At 39.2% G+C, this 19562-nt stretch overlaps 1 protein-coding gene across 4 annotated transcripts in view; it reads left to right on the top strand.

Moving 5' to 3' along the window:
• The first annotated feature begins 6673 nt into the window (after positions 1–6673).
• The window catches only part of NFKB1 (nuclear factor kappa B subunit 1), a 60298-nt gene continuing 47409 nt past the window's right edge, over positions 6674–19562 (top strand). For 2 of the 4 annotated variants that reach the window (XM_075751519.1, XM_075751518.1), the window contains exon 1: positions 6674–6915. Coding sequence is in view for 2 of the 4 variants with exons in the window: in XM_075751517.1 (XP_075607632.1) it covers positions 7260–7431 (172 nt within the window). In the remaining 2 variants the exon portion in view is untranslated. Of the gene's footprint in view, positions 6916–7231; positions 7432–19562 lie in introns of those variants that run through there. The other 2 variants (XM_075751517.1, XM_075751516.1) reach the window with 1 other exon arrangement.

The raw sequence follows: 19562 nt of genomic DNA, 5'->3' as shown, positions 1-19562 counted from the left end.
AACAGAATTGCACGGTCATACTAGTTCTAGCTTTGGTGCAGGGATGTTATTTATAGCTTAAAAGCCTCTGCACCATGCTCTTGCGCAGGGTAGAGAAAGAATAAAAGACTGTCCCATTATCACCCAGGCTTCAACTTCCAATCAGTATATCAAGAGGGGAACTGAGAAAGAAACTAGAATAAGGAGAACACTGCTTCCTCCACTACTATCACTCATTGTTTTTCTTGTGTAAACAGACTGAGGTACCTCTTTTCCTGAAACTTTGCTCTGTTACAGGGCTCTTTTTCTTGTTATGGGATACTCTCTTGCCTGTTGCATCTCATCACAATCTTAGTACCTGTACTGTTTCCAATGTTGCAGTGTGAAGTACAGAATATGTTCCTACAAAAATGTTTCTCACAGCTCTGGAGCAAAGGTAGAGAACATGAGCTTTTATGAAACCAAATCCATAAGACAAGCTGCCTTTCCTACACTGCCCTCCAAATATTCTTTTATAATCTTGTATTTTTAGAAGGCCTGATCCATTACAGTAGTGATTTGTCTTAGCTCACCACTCACTGTCAACTGCCATGATTGCAAAATTTTAAATAAAGTCCCATAAATCCACAGAATTTCCCTAAAGAGAATCACATCGATTTCGAAGATACCTTCTGGATGTTGATACTTCTAGGTTTTAAAACATAAGTTTAAGTTTTTCATCAAAACCTGAGAAAAAACTAGCCATATATCCAGAAATTCTAGGACTGGGATTTTAAGGAGAATATCACAAATTAAGGTAAAGACTTAGAAATTGCAACAGAAACAGTTCAGGAAAACAGTACTTCTACCAGCAGTTGAGCAGATGACTTAAATGACTCACTGTATGAGCTCAAACAGCAATAAGAGTGCCATTTTGTGCTTCCATAATGTTTTCCATTATATATTTAGATATTGAAAGTTCTGTGACAGAGGAAGTCTCTTCCCTATATATTTGTACAGTGCTCAGCTGTCTGGAACTTCTTTCCTCTACTGGGGCCTTAAAGAGCTGCTACAGCATAAAATAATGGTAATACAAAGTCAAGTTAGCTAAATTCTGCTTTCTCTACAGAGTTAACATTGGTCTTATTCAGTACACCTGACCCAAAATGACCACATAAATTGAACTGAGCATGTATTTAATGAAAGTGACTATTAACAAAACAAAGTGACAAAGACAACAAGAATCAAGCAGCTGTTCTTGTTTACATTAGCTAACTGGGTGAAACATTGCTGAGGCTCTAAAGTTGCAGTCATGTAATGGGAAGAACTTATGTCTCTTGGGAAAACAATAGGGCCCCTGAACCAGGTTCTGATGGGTGGAATCAGATAAAAGTTAGAAGTACATATCATTTAGAGATAGACTATGAAGAGAAACAGAAATGCTCATGTAAAAAATACTGAACATAGTGCAGTATTAATCATAACACAAGGGAGGGTAGGTGAAAAGAGAAGGGAGTGAATGCAGTGGACTGGTAAGAACTTGCTGTCACTGAACTCAAATGGCAAAAACCCATCCCTCTGCCTTCAGTGGCTGACCAAGGTGTTAGATAGCTGAACGACAGAAGAGTGAATGATGCAATCTGTACTAGGTCCAGATTCTGAAGAACTGAGTAGAGATTATTAGATTTATTAAGAATCGTGCTTTCTGATAACTGTGACTCGACTTGCTGTAGCAATTTGCTTCTGGCTCTAAGGTGCATGTCCGTCACATGGGTTATGCTGCTACATACCACTAATGGTTCTGTAAATAGTTTCTATAAACATAACCATTTATATTCTGAGAACACACATACATACTACTATACACTATTACACAGCTCAATGTCTAAACCCGGACTGGTAAGTAGGACCAGCCTAGGCAACACTTTCAGAGCAGCCTGTATCTTTTTCACAACCAGGAGAGCTAGCCAGCTAACAACTCAGTGCTCTGGGTAGCTCTCCATTGCTAGCAGCTACCTTGCAGCAAGTTCACACAGAATACATAAACCACCCTTTTCAGCATAACTGAGAGGTTTGCTGTGAAATGCTCCTTGATATCTGTCAGTGTAAGAGAAAGGAAGGAGGTCTGGCATTACACAGTCAAACTGAGGGGAGGCTAGGCTAATCATTCCAAATATTATACACATAAAATTGCCTTCTCTGCTTGATTCTTTCCATGTCTTTAAGTAAGTGATACCCTATACTGTATCATAGCTATAAGAGTAAGTGTTGAGCAGTTGTACACGAAAACAAAGCAGACTATGTCAGAGCTAAAGTCATTATGATAGCACCTAATATGAGTGTTTATGCCTAGATTTATTTTCCAAATTTATTGGCAGGCTTATTTTGTGGAAGAAGAGATAAAAGGAGACTCATAACTGTATCTATTAGCTATTAATGAAAGAAAACTATCAAGACTCTGGAAGAAAAAAATATAGAAAAGGCAATCTGATAAACTCCCTTCCATCCATTCAGATCTTCTAAGACCAAACTAACCTGTTAAATAATTTTAATTTTACTACTCTCTGTATCTCACGCACAAGTCAGCTATCACATAGACATACAGGCTCACTTGTACTCCTATTCAGATTATCCTTAGTAGTATCCTATTCAAGGTTTCATGATCACTTCTGTATTTTTTTTTACTAATTCTTTAATCTTCCTTTTGTTGTTCTTCCTTCTAACTCTCTCCAAAGGTTCCCCTTTCTCTATTAATTATACATATCAGCCACATGTACAGCCTCATGGTTTAAGTCCACTATTTCCCCCCCCCCCCCCCCAATAGTTATTCACTGCTGAAATCTTCTCCTGTTTCAGCTTTGGCACTTTTACCCAATCCACTAGAAATTTAGTCTTTTAGTGTAGTTACAGGTCTGAATCACTTGAGAGGCAATGTGAGATCGCATATCTGATTTGTGGTTCTGTAGGAAGCAAGTGAAAGGTATGTTTGGGAGGCAACCTGCGGGAAGACACCACACTTCTGAGTTTTGCAGGGTGTTCCTGTGTCCATCTAAGTGCTGATGAAATACGCGATGAATTGAGGCCAGGTCATCATCCAGCAGAAAAAGGTGATGACAAAGTATGTCTCATGGATGCTGAAGTGCGGGGATTCAGCAGCATCACTGAACTCTAAACTGCTCTAGCTGCAGTTTATATTGCTTGGCTTTGCATACATACTACAGCTATTTAAAGATTTTTTTTTTTTTACAGTTTCTGTTGTCTGCTTCATTAGAGCTCAATATATATTCTGTCTCAGAATAACGGCACCACCTTAAAAACTGAATTTTTTTTAAGCATATTGTCTTCTTACATTCCTGGTGGATTCAAGTCACAGGAGATAATGGCAACACCAACAGCAAGTGCTGGCTTAACAGTGATAGACCTCTATGAGGACTGGAGTGTAAGAAAATCACTGGCTACTATCCAAGGCAAATCAGTTTAAGTTAGAACTTCTAGATGATAAAGAAATAATGGATTAACCAGCAAGAGATCTGAATAGTATGGCTAGCAGGCCAATGAAGACAGACAACTGAAAGCTTTAAAAGGAAATACCTCTCAGTAGCTATTTTAGACTTTCCTTCATCTCTTCCTGTTTTAGTATCAGAGCTACTAGATCAAAGGGAATGAAAAGATCCTGTCCCAATTCCAATAAATACCTCAAAGAAAAAATAAAGTAGGAACCTTTAGTGATTTTTTCTTTCCCATTTAGGCATACCAATTAAAGTGAAGAGTGATTATTTTTAAAATTACTGTCAGTCTTACATGTTTATCTGTTTTCAGACATCCCTAGAGAAACAAAGCTTAATTCTCAGAAATAACACTTTGCTCCTGCAGAGAAACAGTACTAATTACAGGATTCAAAAATACTAAAGCCAAAGATTTCTGATCTTGGAAAGGGACCTGTACTCCTAGAGCAAACCTAGCAGAAAACAGACACAGTTCCCAGACTGCATTTACATATCAGGAAACTTAAACATACACAACCTTACTAAGGTGAGATAGCCTAGGTAAGCGTACAGCTAGAAAGCCTTACCTCTAACACACCTCCCGAGCTATCAGAGACTGTAATACAACTGGAATAATCTTACAACATCTCCCTCAGCCCAACTACATAAGCTTTTGCTCCTTTGCATTCAGTTTTAATCATCTGCTCTTCATTTGTGAGCTGATACTACCCAGATACTGAAGTATCTTGATGGTAATAATGCAAACGTGTGTTATCCAGCAAAGAGGCACCACTGTATCACTGCAAACCACTCACACCTGAGTCTATATTATCTGCCTAATTTCCCTACTGGTTGGAAACAGGATTAGAGAAATAATTGCTCATTTGGCTTTTCAGGTGAGAATTTTGTGCTTTAAAGCAGTTCATTTACTCAGAGTATCAGCTGAAGATAATTTTACCAAAGTGTGGGCTTACAGTCTGACACTGCTGTTGGTTTCACTAGAAATAACATTTTTGTTATGGTGTTAAGTTATAAGAAAGACAAATTTAAGTTTTATAATACAATTGAGAAGAGGATTTTATTTTTAAACCTAGATGTTTGTAGAAGCTGATTAGGATTTCACAGAGAAAACTAAGCCTGAATACTTGATAATGTGTCCTTTTAAAGTAAATCCACCAGGTAAGTCTCCTTAAGTTTTGGAACTTTTCCACCTTGTCTGATTTCCTGGTACTTGTTCATACAGGTTTTGCCCTATAAGCACACCTTTGACTAGCTGTGACATTGCACCTTTCCTTTCAAATGAATCTTATTTTGAAGCACTTCTTGTATTTTAAATCCATGTGAACTTCCTTCTTAAAGGCCTTTGGGGCCCCATTCTCTCCTCACTTGCTCTGCTTACATCAGTGTGCTTGCTTCCACGGAAAAGGTTACTCTTGGGTTGTGAATGTGTAGAAGGTATTCCCATTTAATAATAAAAAATACATTTGACTCAGAAATGCTGAGTCATTCTCAGTTCCCAATTTGGATTAGGAAGAGGATGGGGGAATGCAATTTTAGAACTGCATCACAGAGCACGAGTAGCAATCCAAATAAAGGAAATGACTGTCTCTTCGTACATATGTATGTGTAACCTGTATGAGATTTCAGTTCTCTTATCAAGACACAGAGAAAATCCTTTGCATTTCTAAGCTCTCTTTTGCAGTTTCAACACTAATTTTAAATGAGTACATCTCTGTTCCAACCCAGAGATGAAACATAAAGCGTACTCCCTTTCCAGGAATGAACTCAGCTACCATCTGGATATACCGGAAGTGTTTGGCAGCATAGCCTTCCTCTATGACATGACTGGTCTGTCTATACAGTGTTAAATAGAAGGTTGTAATACCTCTCTGGTAAAAATAGCCCTTTCTTCTTATCCCAGTCAATAGGTAGCTTATGATTTGACCCTATTTCTTTTGAATCAATTTTTGCTCTAGATTACAGTTCTTTGCTTCAATTCAAGAAGCAATAGTTGCATAATTTCATTCACTTATAGGGTTTTTTTTAAATCCTTCTTATAAGTTATTATTTTGTTAGTCTGATTCAACTCTGAGATAAATAAGTGAAGTTCTACCTCATATGGCCTTAGCATAACAAAATCCCCCCCAGATGCTTTTCAGGTGCCCTTGCTGTCTTTCTGGGCTAATGCACATCAGGTGAGCCATGCTGGCTGCTGATTTGAGATGTCTTTCACCCTTAGCAAACGAGACATTTATGACTAGGCATAAAGATGTTTGAACTTAAATGTTTCTTGTAATATTTGTGCCCATTAAATGTGGCACTAGCTGACTTTCTTCAGCCTTGGTTAGACATGTCTGGGAGACTTCATTACTGTACTACAAACTTGGATTTCAGTATTAAGACCACCAGTGTATTATTGATGGTTGGCACTATCTAACAGAAGTTAACCAACCTGGCAGTCTGCTCTGCCAGAAGCTGTATAAATCCACAGAAAAATGGTGCTGTGTAGCCTGCACTTTCTGCTCAGTGCTGTTTTCAGACATCAGATGGTAGTCAATCAGTAAACCTCCTTTTACGAAGTGCCCATGAAAGGCAGCCAACAGCCAGGTGCTGTGTAAGTGGGTTTAAATTCACTCTGTGCATAGTCTCTCTTCCCTTCAAAACTTTTTAGGTGTCAACCAACAAGAAAACGTTGGCAGCCACCAGGTCGGCCCTCACCCCTCAGAAGTGTTAAGAACGTCGCTGTGGGCCGAGCAACATGGACAACGACAGGATTATTCTTGTGGCGGTGGTAATTCCCCAGGGGTGAAAAGGATCGCGTATTCACGCGGCTTCCTTTAGGCGGGAGGGCCTGTCCCAGAGAAAGGGATTTCGTCGCCAGCGGGTCGGTGGAAGGCGCTTCCTTGGCTCCGCTTCTGTACTGCTTTCTTCGCCGCTGTTCTCTCCTCGCCCGCCAGGGCTGGACTTCTCCGTGAGGCTTCAGCCGTGAGGTGGCGGGCGGCTGTTGCCGCGCGCTGCGCTGAGGGGGCTGACAGCTGGTGGTGCTCGGAGCTGTACAGGCGCCCCCCTCCCGCCCCACAACGGCTGCTCGCGCCCAACGGCCGCCCGCTCCCTCTCTGCCCCACAACGGCCGCCCGCTCCGCCCCGCCCCTCCCCTCCCGCCCGGCCGTTTGCGCTGCCGGAGCGTCAGCGGGAATTTCCAGCCAGGAAGTGCGGCGGGCCGGGGGGCAGAGGCGGGCGGGGGCGGAGGCTACGCAGGCAGCGGCCGCGCAGGCCGGTGCCGCTCGGCTGCCCTCGCCAGCGGGCCCGCTGTGGGGCGGGCGAACGGGAGAGGGAAAGTCCGCGCGGAGCCAGGGCGCGGGCGGCGCCGGCGGCGTCACGCCGGGTACATGGCGCGGCGCTGAGGGACGCGCGACCGGGACCCGCCAGCGGCAGACGACGACGAGGCGCCGCCAGCCCTGCCCAGCACCGGGTGAGCCCCAGGCGGCCCCTGACCCGCCGTTCGCTGCCTTCTTTCTCCGCTGCCTTACCTTGGTGCCTGTTTGCCGCTGAAGGTGCTTCCTCCGTCCTCCGCTGCGGCCTGATCCGGAGCGAGACCGGGGCAGGAGCGGGCAGCTGCGCCCTGCTAGGGCTGGGCTGAGCGAGGGGCAAGCGCTGTGGGCAGCTGCGCCCTGCTAGGGCTGGGCTGAGCGAGGGGCAAGCGCTGTGGAGTGTAGCGGCCCCCCCCCCCCGGGGGGGGGGGGGGAGGTTTGGTGACGGAGAGAGTGGCCCACGCGTGGCGCCGGGCAGTCGCTCGCCTGTGACCTCGGCCCGGGCATGGACCTTCTGCTGAAGCGCCGGGAGCGGTTGCTGCGGGTTTTGCCTGCGCTCGCCGAGGCGGCTGCAGCGAGCGAGAAGGGAAGGCGGGCAACCGGCGACAACGGCCGGCGCCGTGTGATTGGGACTCGGGGGGCTGCGGGTCGTGTCGGTGCCGGCCCTACCGGCGAGGGTAAGGCGTGGAGGGCCGGGGAGGCGGCCAGCCCCTTCTTCCCGGTGCGGGGTTTCTGGAACGGGCGATTGCCATCTCGCTTTCATTTCTGTTGCGCGTTTGAGAAATTGCACTCTCTTAGTGCACGCTGCCTCTGTGATTTTTTTTTTTTTTAATTTCTATTTTAAGCACGTAGTAGGCTTTTCTGTTGATGTATTACAGGGATCTTCCTAGCTAGGAAGGGGTGTCTGTAAAGGACTGTCAAAGTGGGGGAAAAAAAATTGAAAGCCCAACTTCTGCTGAGCGTATAGTGGGTGCTTGTAGGCGGAGGAGGTGCTGCTTTTCACGCTTTTGGTTTCGAAGGTGACATACGTGCTTAACCTGAGACACAGGTTGGAGTGTCTGCTGATGTATAGTCGCCGGCTGACCTTGAAAAAACAGGCGGTTACCGTGCTCACATAGGTTTGCTACTGGCACCTTGGTGTCCTGGTCTTGGGAAGGGCTTGCTCAGTGTCATGCACAGTATAAATAAAGACTACTTTCAAAGTGAGGATTTTAAAGGCAGTTTAGTAGTAAGTGAAGAAACTGAAAAGTTCTTCCCATGACAAGGAATATTATCAGACTACTTGTTCTGTTACATTTGACCTTAAAATCAAATATATTCAACTTTTCATCATCGCAGTTTTGTGGGTTTTTTTTTACCTATTGACGCTTTCTGCTTTGATGGTAGCTTTGATAAAGAAGCACTGTTGACTTACGTGAATATAAAGTGGAATATTATTTCTGAAACGTGATGCAGATGAACTATGTGTTGTTTGGCCATTACCATAATGCAGTGTACTGCTCTGTAATTTCATTCAAATAAGTAAATACGAGTGCCTGTAAGCATTTGCAGTATAAGGCTTTGTAGGCAAGGGATCGTAACAACTTCAACTTCCTGTTTTAAAATGCTCAAAATCTTTGCTAAAGAATAACATTTTAAAATAAATACAGATTATTTTTTAATGGTTTTAAAATGCCAATCATATTTGACATTTTGTGCTTCAGAAGTCTTCTTTTCATTTATTCTGTTCACAGAGAAAGTTAATACTAACTGGATGAATTCTCTCTCTCAGAACAGAGTTGAATATACAGCTCTTTGTATTTATTGACTTCCAGAGTCAATGTGCTGTGAAGTATCAGCTTTTGAAGTAGTATTTCAGTTAAAGCATTTTTGCTCTTTCAAAAGAGAATGTAGCTGCCCATTCTAGGAAAGCATTAACCAAGACGTCATTCTAAGATGTAATCCTGTCTGCAGTGTTTTGTAATCTACAGGGATGACTGCAGTTTAATTGAGAAAACGAAAGAGGAAAAAGCAGCCTGTAACTATCCAGAGGCAGATCCTCTGTTCCATAAACTTCCCTGGCTCAGGAGTTTAACTGACATTTATGCTGAAATATTATTGTAAGGATCTGCCACAGAGTGTGGAGACTTCAAGGAAACTCAGTGCTAAAATATGTGCAAGATGACTTAAATAATTTAATCTGAAATATTAAACAGAAGGGCAAAAGCCTTTTTCCATCCTTTGTCCCTTTTTTAAAGAAAGAAGTGTCAATCACTGGTAGAGTCATGAAAAAAACGAAATTATTTTTTCATGCAAGTCAATACACTTTGAGTAGAGTTAAGGTTGTAAACATGAGAACAGCTTTGTATCACTTTGTGTCATGTTGTGTATTTTTTAAAAATAATGTAGCAGATAAACTTCATACCTGTAGATGCTTACTTCAGTCAGCACTTTGGTAATGTTTTTGTAGTATATATTTTGAAATCAGAAAAGTTTATTGGGGGAAAAAAAAGTGAGCTGGGAGAGAGAACAAGGAAATCTTGGGAGAGGGTGAGAAGGTGGAAAGCAGAGGGTGATACTTCATTTATATGCACATTCTAAAATTTCCTACTTCATTTATTGAAAAATAGCAATTTAATTGTTTCTCTGTCACTATGTATTTGACTTTTAAAATAATTTTTAATTAAAAAAAAAATTTACTTTTTTCACTGGGGTGCCTTTATATGAATTCAATAATGGATACCTACAAATAAATATCACTGATGCAAATGTGCTAACTAATAAATTTTTGAGTTTTCAATACTCCTCCTTTTCATCATTGCTTTTTCCCAAAATCTTCCCATACCACTGTCTCATGAATACATGCAAGCTCCAGAAATAAGTGCAGTTAGGAATTCATGTTACCATGCTTGGCTTTGAGTCTGGAAGGACAGGAACCAAGTTTGAACGCCTGTGAGTTTTACTATCAAAGATGCTCGATGCTGACTACAAAGTTCAAGTCTCCCATCAATAGTTATATGCATACAAAGTAAATGTTGTTTTGAAGTTGCAAAGATACGGTGACAGACAATATTTTTTTTTTTTTTTTTTACTGACTTACAGTTGGCTTTCTGATGTAGCTAGTGATGAGAAAATTCTGCAATCTTCAGAGATTCTGGTTAATTACTCTGTTTTCATAGATTGCTTCAACATGGACTTGTCAAAATCTTCTCACCTTTCAGGTGGTATAAATGTTTGCCAACTCTAAATTCAGAAGTATTAGTCTTAAATAAAATTGTTACTCCTTTCCCTAAGCAAATAATGAAAACTCTAAAGTGTAATTTATTTTTTTTCCAACATGTTGATAGCTTTTCTTTGGTTCTTAGACAAAAAATAACACAGCTATTATAAAACAAAGAGGAGAGACTGTTTTAGGCAAATAATGAAAATGAAATTCCTGATCTTGGTCACTTTTAGCTCTGACATAGGTATTTTAGAAGTGGAAGTTGTAATTTGATGTCCTTTAAATAAGCTGTGAACCTTTTATGAAGTTCTACATTGATAAGATCATAACTACAGTTGTCATTAACTGTGCCCTTAGGTCAGTCAGGCACTAAGCATCTAATTGTAAGCATAGAAATATTTCAGTGAGTCTTAGTCAGTGCTTTTATTTAAACATAGATGTTTTGTTGAAGCACTGTTGACAGTTTCAGAGGCAAGGCCTTAAAGGATGTTTTAAATTATTCTGGTCTCAAGGTAAAATCCTTTGTTTAGGATTTAGGTGGAGTTGACAGACTACTATTGCTACTACTAGCATTTTTTTTTACCCCTTTCAACTTTTACGTTCTTTTGAGAAGTAATGCCAGATATATTTTTTCCTTTGTTTAAAATGCAGAATTAGCTGAACTAAAGTACCTCTGTATTTCATTGCATCCTCCAAGCAAACTCTATTGGTATCAACAGATCAAAAGCAAAGTAGGTCTGAGTTGTGTAGTGTTGCTTTTCTTTGGTTGGTTTTTGTTTCTCTTACAGATCATATTTCTGTCTGACTACTTGTGGACAGATTTTAACATACAAATGAAGTAAAACCAAAGTGAGATTTTTTTTTGGGTCTCATTAGTGTAAGTGGTTTTTATTATATCATAGGTTACTGTAGAAAATTGAGGCTGCAGGAGTTTTACCATTTCTTTGTAAAAAAAAAAAAAAAAGCCTTAGTAACTACTTTGCACCTGTAGATTTGAAACCTAGGTATAACTGTAACAGTCCTGACTTGCTTCTACCTGTTTGGTTCCACCTATTGGTGTTACTTAACTGACTGTTTCTGTCATGTTACATTTTCAGTGGCTGTTTGAAACCAAAATGACACTGAGAATCCCTTAGCTCACTTTTGTGATTGCAGTGGTAACTGCCCTTCCTATTTTCTGAGCCCTCTTCTGCTGACTTTGTTCATGAAATGAGGTCCAGTGTCTTCAGTAAGACCCCAGAACTTGTGTGAAAGTACCTGGTGATACAGCAAATCTTATGTGAGCTGGACTTCTCAAATCTTGGGTTTGCTTGTTACTTGGCTTCTCAGAAACTCTGTTCTTCCCCCCCAAAAAAGGAAAAGGTTTGCTGTTTAATATTGATGATTCATTATACTGAAGGCTTACGAAATGGGTATGTGTGGCTTTTTAAGTTAAAATTTGACTTTGATGAACAACTTTGTATGAACTAGAACTATTTCTAAAGAACATTCAGTGATTCTTTTTAATCTGTAGGGAAAAGTAACAGCATTTTAACATGATACTCAGGCTAGTTCAAGTAACATTGTCACCCCACGTGGCTAAAATACAGTGTAATTATTAGAGTTGTTTTGCTGTGTTGAGCCTCATTATTTTTACATTATACGTAGCATTACGTATATACCAGAGTATGTTTGCCATATATTTGGATATTGTTTATTCCTTTGATTTAAGTTGCTTTGAATGTGTTTTAACAAAAACAATCTAATTTTATTCTAGCAATATCCTAGAAAAACAGTTTATATATTTATGGCATCGTAGCATTTCCTCTTGTCGTAGTAGTTCACTATTTCGACACTTGGGAAAGGAATAAAACACGTACACAAAAATTCTATTTGTAAAGATACTTAATAAAGGAGCCATTCAGGTGGTACAGTTACTATTTGCCAAGTGAATTTCCTCATGCTGTGAATTTTTCTTCAAATTTAGTAGTTATCTGGTGTAATAAATTCGAGTCTAGATTTCCTACAATAATTCTGCATCCAACAATTCTGATTCAGAGCATCACACTTCTGAAATATCTTTAATACTTGTAATTGATTTAATTTCCAAATGTTTTGTAGTTTTTATACTGTTGTCCAATAATGTATCTGCTCATTACTGAAAGTATATGAAAATTTGAACTTGGTTTTTTTAATCTTAAAAATACAGAGCCAGAACTCACAGGTCCCACCCAACAGGAAATAATAAGCAGACTTAATTAATAACAAGAGGAGGCAATTAGTGTTGTTGTATTAGAAAATCAAACAGTGTCATTTAGGGTTATGTAATGTTACTGAAGTCTATGGATGAGAAAAAGTCTGCAGACAAAAGTAGTATCTTCGATAAAAATGCCTCTGCACAAGCCTTTTCTCACTTGTATACTGAGAAATTATACTCAAATCTTTATTCAGAGATTACACGTCTTTGTAGCAGCTGAAGGAAAGTAAAAAAATATAACTTCCGTATGCCGCTTTTGCGGAAATTGAGCATTGCTGAGTTTTATACTGAGCATACAGTTTCCTTAAAACAGCCCCCTATGTCCCCAGGTATTGAAGTCATAGATGGGAGAAGAAATATTAGTAAATTTTTAACATTTAAAGGCAAACTTCAAATTTCAAGTCTGTTTGATTACTGAGTTAAAATCCCTTCAAAAAAACATAGTTGATGGGGCTCCTTGTTGACTTGAGCGAGTTAGCAATCACTTCTCGTGATTTTTAAAATGCTTTTTCTTTCCTGTTTGTGCTCAGGAGATCTATGCCAGTAATGTGAGTGAAAGTATGCATGATGTTCCCTTAATGTTTTGGTTCTGTTTACTTTGTATATTTCAGAATACTATAGCTGCTTATCACCTCTTATTTTGAATAATCCAGCGATTTGCTGCCTCTAGCACATCTTTTTCTTTTCCTTTTATTTTAAAAAGTGCGTGTGTGTAGGTTGCATTTTCCCAATTTTTCCAGATTGCACATCAGGATAGCGTTCATCTAAAGGTAAATATTTGGTCCAGTCTTAACCTTTGCCTGGGGACTTCAGAAACAGTATAATTTATTAAAATGAATGCAATCAAAATGAGTAGCTGAGAACAATGTAAATAAAATAACCATTGGTAAAACCTTTTCTGTGTTAAGATTTTGCTTGATTAGTATTTGGGAGGGGGATGTCTTTCCCCTCTCCCTACTCTCCCTCTCAAGAAAATTTTCTTCTGCAGCAGCTTAATTAATGGCAACAGTTACAGAAGTACAACGTGCTGGTAGCTAACAGCTGTTAGTTTAGTTGTGTAGACCTGCTTTAAGCAGGTTTGGACAGTATGTGTTCAAAATGCCAGCAACTGTTTGGAATCTTGCCCGTACAATATCCCCACTGTTGTTACATTACTTTTAACAAAAAGAGGATTTATTTTTCTTAAGCATCTTTTATTCAGCCTTAAACAATTAAAGTGGTTAGAAGGACATGCACAGCTTAAACTAAGGGTCGTCCATGTAACTGTTGTATGTTCATGACCCAGCTTGCGTGTCCTCTGAAACTTCAGAAGACTTATGCCTGTATATATGTATGGCCTGCTATTTTGTGCAGAGGTAGAAAATAGCAGTTCTCAAACTGCCTTTTTTTCCCTCCCTGTGCTTCTTCAAGAATATATTCTGCACCACAGGTTTTTTGCTCTGGAGTTGTGCTCCCAGTATTCTGGGAAAAATCCTGGGTTACAAGGGAAATGGAGTGCTGGATGCAGTTGAGAGGAGGTGACCAGAGCTAAAGTGAAAAGGCCAGGCATTGAAAGGGATGGGTGGCATCCTGACTGTGAAGGCACTGCAGTGATGAAGGCTTGAGACTAAACGTCTTGGATCAGTATGTTTGTTGCGTCAGACCAACCTGCTCTGTCCTCCAGCCAAAATCATCTCAGCAGCTCTTGTCCTGCTTCCAGCCCTGACCCAGCAACTCACAGTGTCTGTTGCACAATACATTTCCCAGCATCTCCATTTGGGAAATGCTGACCTCTAAAACAATTGTCTCTATACAGATTATGTTTTGCAAAAAAGGATAGAAAAGTGAGGCTCAAGGATGGATAGTTACCACTAAAAGAAGTAAACAATACCAGGTAAAACACATTGTAGAGACTGTATAGTACAACAGTTACCCTTTCTACCTCAATATTTCATAGCTGCTACAGGATTTCAGAGAATATGATGCTGTTCCTAAACCCATAGTTCTCTGCAATCAGATAATCTGCCATGTTTTATAGCCTTGATGTAGCAAAAATACACTTACAATATAATATATATACCACAAATGTTTTTGCCTTTCATCCTTATCTCTATTTTTAGTAAGCAAAATAAACAGGCTAAGAGAATAATCACAGTGAATTTCATTACTTTCAGTGTCCAGTTAAAAAAGTTTGTTTTTAACAGATAAATTCCAATGAAAGCCAAGTTAAAGAGAGAAACGAGTCTGCTAGAAAACTTGCAGGAAGAACTATGCTTTCAATATATTGAGCCAGCTGAAGTATAGTACTCGAGTTTTGCGATGTCAGGCGTGCTTTCTGAATCCCAGCCTTGAAAGGTGAGAGGAGGATGATGTAAAACGTCTCATAAAGTAAGACATGGACATTCTTCAAGATAGAAATTTATTTAAACCATCAGACTAATTTCAGTTCACAAGTATAATGAAATCTGGATAATAAAGATTATGATTTGCTAATGTATGTATCTTCAGTGTACAGTTACAGAATAGTGTACCTTAATTTCCATCCTGTCAAACTGATCTGTGCTATGACCAAACCTTCTTCCATAAAGTATTTATCTGTCCTGAGCTCAGTCTTTATACTGAACTAATTAAAAAATAATGGGCAAGTTTTAGAAAGGATGAGTTGATTCTTTGTATTTTAAAACACACCAGCAGGCAGATACCCTGATGCTAGTCTTTTGCATTTATTTTCTGAGGATATAATAGGCATCCTGTCACATCAGGTTTTATGCTTTTATTTTGGTTGGTTGGCTCAAAGTACAGAAAGTTTAAGAGATGAGTGGCTGATAAGAGTTTCCACCAGGCATCACCTTCTTTTATGATGAGGCAGATCTTTGTGGGGTAGAGATGATGCTGTTTGTCCTTCATACCTTCAAATTGATTTAAGAAAAAAATGTTTATATTCAAAGAACATAGATTAAAAGTAGAGACCTGCTTACCATGTCTCTCTTTGAAGGTCTGGGAAAGGAAGCCTATGTCATGTTTTGTTGTTGCTTTTTTTTTCTGGTCCTATGTGAAATGCTAGCTTCATCGGTAAGTGCACTGGTGCACTTTAAAACATGAATATATAGATTTGAGGTACTAAAGCTACTGAAATTTCTTTTTTTTTGGGAGGTGGTGTTCAACTATTTAGGGTAACATTCAAATGACTCTATTTTCTGCTTGGAGGAGTAAGACGTCTTCCTAATTTGTTAGTGTATATATACTGTTCAGGTTTTTAGCCAGGCTAGTATGGGAACAAAGCTAGGAAAAAAAAAAAGAATGAAGTTTCAAGTCTTATTTTAAAAGGCATGTAGCTACTGGATGAGATGTCTGTAAATGTTTTCAGAAAAAAACTGGACTGTTAGAATCTGAATCAAGCATTAAAGCTTGATTCCTCATAGATGATGAAATCTGTATTGGGTTCAGCTTGTCTATAGAAAGGTAATAGGAAGAAGTCCCATTCCCTGTTTATAGGTATTGGATTGGATATTGGTATCAAAGAGGAAAATGGTTTACCTCATTTTTAAAATTCAAGCCTGAAAGTTGAAGAGGAACAGTAGCGGGGAGGATCTGGACTCTAAAAAAAATCAGAGGGCTAAAAAAAGTTGATTAGAGAAACCTGTCTGTTTTTCAAAGGCAGTTAGATACAGTGGATGTTGGAGAATAGCAGTAAAGAGATCTGAAATAAAATGATTGAGATAAACAGAAATGAGAATTCTTGTTGCTGGGTGACAGCACTCCTACATTAATTATGTTGTTTCCATTTTAAATGCCTGATCCTTTTACAGCTTTAAAACAAATATTCAGAATACAATAAATGAACTTGTGTTCTTCCAGCTGTGCCAATATGTACCTGGTATTAGCTGGTTGTTAAGGAGGAGTAGTGATGCAAAGTGTAACTGCCTTTATGTTTAGTTGGTTGATGCAACTCATCATCTTCTGTATATGTGTATGTATATGCATCTTCCTAGGTTTGGGGGTTTTTCTTTTTGTCTTTTTTTTCCCACCTTTTTCACAAGGGCAACTGACCCTCTGTGGATAGAAAGGAATACTGCACACATACACATCACATATGCACATACATACGCACAGTCCCTCAGTAGGCACAGCTGTGTGGTTTTGGACAAGTTTAGCTGGATTTGACATTTTCCCATTATGTTAGGAACTAAATGATGTTCCTTCACTCACCTTTGAATTTTCACACTAAAAAATACTGTGAGTTAATGTTTAGTTTCCTGTGCCCCATTATCTGAAAGACTTCAGATGATCTCCAGGGTGGAGGCTGTCGTGGTTGATTGTGGTCTGCAGGTGTAGGGGTATTTTTTTAATTGTAGATGCAAGTTTGCAGTACAGTTTGTGGGAACTGGAGATTATGTGGGAAGCAGGCGTGTATGGTAACACAAACTTCCACAACACAGTTTTAATCCCAGTCATCTTCAAATGAGGCAGGTGGGTTTGACTTGACTCCTCTAAGATGCACATAGCAGCAAATACAGTTTGGATAAAAACAATCTCTGCCCCAAAATACAGCTCGTATAAGGAGAGAATGAACAAAACTACTCGTGGTAGATGTTTATCTTACCACTTAATGCATGTAGGAAAGGTACTTAGAAACTCAAGCAATAAGGAAAGAGGCCAATGAAAAGCCATACAATTAATGCTAGAGTCTGTTTTTCTGCACGTGTCTTTTTTTTTTTTAATCATGTTATTGACTCCCTGGATTTGCCCCGATTTTCTTGTAAGAAGAGGAACCTTAGGGATTTGTTAACTAAATAAATCCTAAGCAAACAGATTCTATTTTGGAGGTAGAGATTGTGGAACATTTTTGGGTTTTGTTTGGTATTGAAAGAGGGCAAAACATACGGTGAAACTGAGAGTGTTTTCAGTCATTTAGAGGGGTCATTTTAAACTACCGGGTTAATTTTTGTCTAGGCCCTGAAAAGGCAATCCAGTGTCAGTTTATATACACAAAGGCGTATGTTTGCACACCTAAATCATCGTGTATGTATAATAAACTGGCTTAGCATTCGAGCCAGAGAGAATGTCTTCAACCTCTCCCCCAAACACTGCAGCTGACTGAACACGACACAAAAGATGTCAAGTAAGAGATACCTGTGCTTTTGGTGTGAGAGAGATTGTTTTTAATACCTGGTTAGAAATTCATTAGTACATACCTACAGCAATTGGGTTGTATGTGGGTAGTTACCTTGCTGTTTCTGAGTGTAACCTTCATCTTTAATAACTGCTGGTTTGCTCTCATGACGTTCTTCTTAACTGCATCAGCCAAAAAGCCAGAAATGACCATTTTGATCAGGTGACATTGAAAGACTGATTCAGATAGCTGTAGGTTTTATTTCTGTATGGATTCTAATTTTTATATCAAAGTACTTTAAATGAAAAGTTTTCAGAAATACTGCCTCTGTGGTATTTTTCTACTTTGTGGAAGTCATGTATTGTAGAACTGTAAATGTGACCAGGAAGCATAGCAGGGGTGAGAGCTGCCCTGCTCCCTCAGAGTTCTGCTGCAGTGAGAGTGATGCAGTCTGAGAAACCAGAATAGGGCAAAGAATAGAACCTGCTGGTAAATTTATCCTATTGAGCTTACAGAAAAAGCTGAGAGATGCTTTGTTTGAAAGTTTTACAAAGAAGTAAACATATAGCAAACAGGCAACTAGGCAGATGCTATTGATATTAGCTCCTCAGAAGCTTTTTTTTCCGAACAAGCATGTTTACCATGTTATCTGGGTACTTCAGGTATTTTGGAACAGAATTTTGCATGTATGACTCATGAAGTAGTAAGTGATTAAATATGAGAGATCACAAAACAGGACTTTTAGGACCAGTTTTTATTCTGTTTATGCAGAAGAAATCTGGCGTTGGCACTCAGTTACCTAATCAGTGTGCATCATCAGGGTGGGTATTGTCTGACGCTTCGTAAAAAATGTTGGCTGTTGAGGTCTTCGGTAATGTCTACACCTTTAACTGGGAAGTGTTTGCCCAAAAACTAAATTACAGTTATCAAAATAACTTGTCAACTGATGATGAGGGTTATATTCTTTCTATGGAACAGAATGTCAAATAAAACATCTTAGTAAAGTTTGTTGTATGCTGAAGATTTGTTACACCATGTATGTTGACTTTTTTTTCCGTAATGATTGATAATAACAATAGCAAATTATTGATGAAAATAATTCTTTGCAGAATGTACCTGTGAGAGAATGTGGATTGACTTGTATTTTTTCTGTTGCTGAAATCCTGATTTATTAAGTAATGAAGTGGGTGGCTGTGGCTGCTTGTTATATCTCTAATTCATTTTTGGCTGAAAGTTTAGGACCAGTTACTGGATATTTGTTCATATGCTACAAATAAAAATTACCCAATAAATATTTATCTCTAAATTTGAATTACAGACAGGCGAATACTTTTATTTTCCAGGTTAAAAGATAATTTTATCCTCATGGACCTCTTTTTCCTGGAAGTCATCTGGCTATTAAGTGTCTCCTGTTTCTCAATTTTAAATTTTCTTTCATTTTTTACTTGTGTGAGATGGGTGGCTATATGATGTCTTTGGAGCATGTTAACAAGCTGAGTTGAGCCTCTGTCAAAGTGAAGTACCAGAGTATTCCAGTTTTCTTTTTGCTGTTTGCCTGTCTAATTCCTGTAGGAAGGTACATAGTGACTCAGTTTTTCTTTACTGGTTTACTGATCACTTCCACTCTCTTTCATAGGGCAGTAGGTTTTTACCGTTGACTTTGCTTTGCTGGAAAACACGGTTCATTTTCATTGTGGTGAAATATCAGGGCCAGTGACATGTTTCTATCTTCTATTAGTTATTAACCTTATTTAGAGTGTCTGCTTGCATGTAGACATGAGTCTCTTGAAATAGTCATTATGGTTATTTTTAGATATTTCCTTGGAGAGCTTTTTTTAGTAAGATCATGAGTGAAATTGTAATTCTTTCAGTTAACATCTGCATGAAAGGAAATAACACTAATCTTCTATAATAGACCTAATAAATTCCTAAGAAAATTTCCAGGCTCAGCTACTGGCTTGCTACTGGCCCCAGGAAAACTAAGCCAGGCTAAACTTTCCCAGTGCCCAGCATTTACATATAGACCTGTGAGAGAGGGTTAGATATGTTGTACGTCCGTAATTGTCATTGTCAGCACTGAGTTGTTGTGGGTGCCAAGCACTCGTGGACCTCTGGAAATAAAGGTGATCCAAAAGCAGTGAATGTTTGACTCCTGGTTTTATTTAAAGAAAAAATATTGGATGTTCTTTCGTGGGTGTCTTTATCTTGCATTTAGTAGTACTTCACAAGAAAACCATCAGGCATTCATAAACACTCAGAAGTCTTTTTATTATATAAA

Source organism: Balearica regulorum, chromosome 4, assembly GCF_011004875.1.
Source record: "Balearica regulorum gibbericeps isolate bBalReg1 chromosome 4, bBalReg1.pri, whole genome shotgun sequence".
NCBI lineage: Eukaryota > Metazoa > Chordata > Aves > Gruiformes > Gruidae > Balearica > Balearica regulorum.
This window is presented reverse-complemented; position numbering and strand designations above follow the sequence as displayed.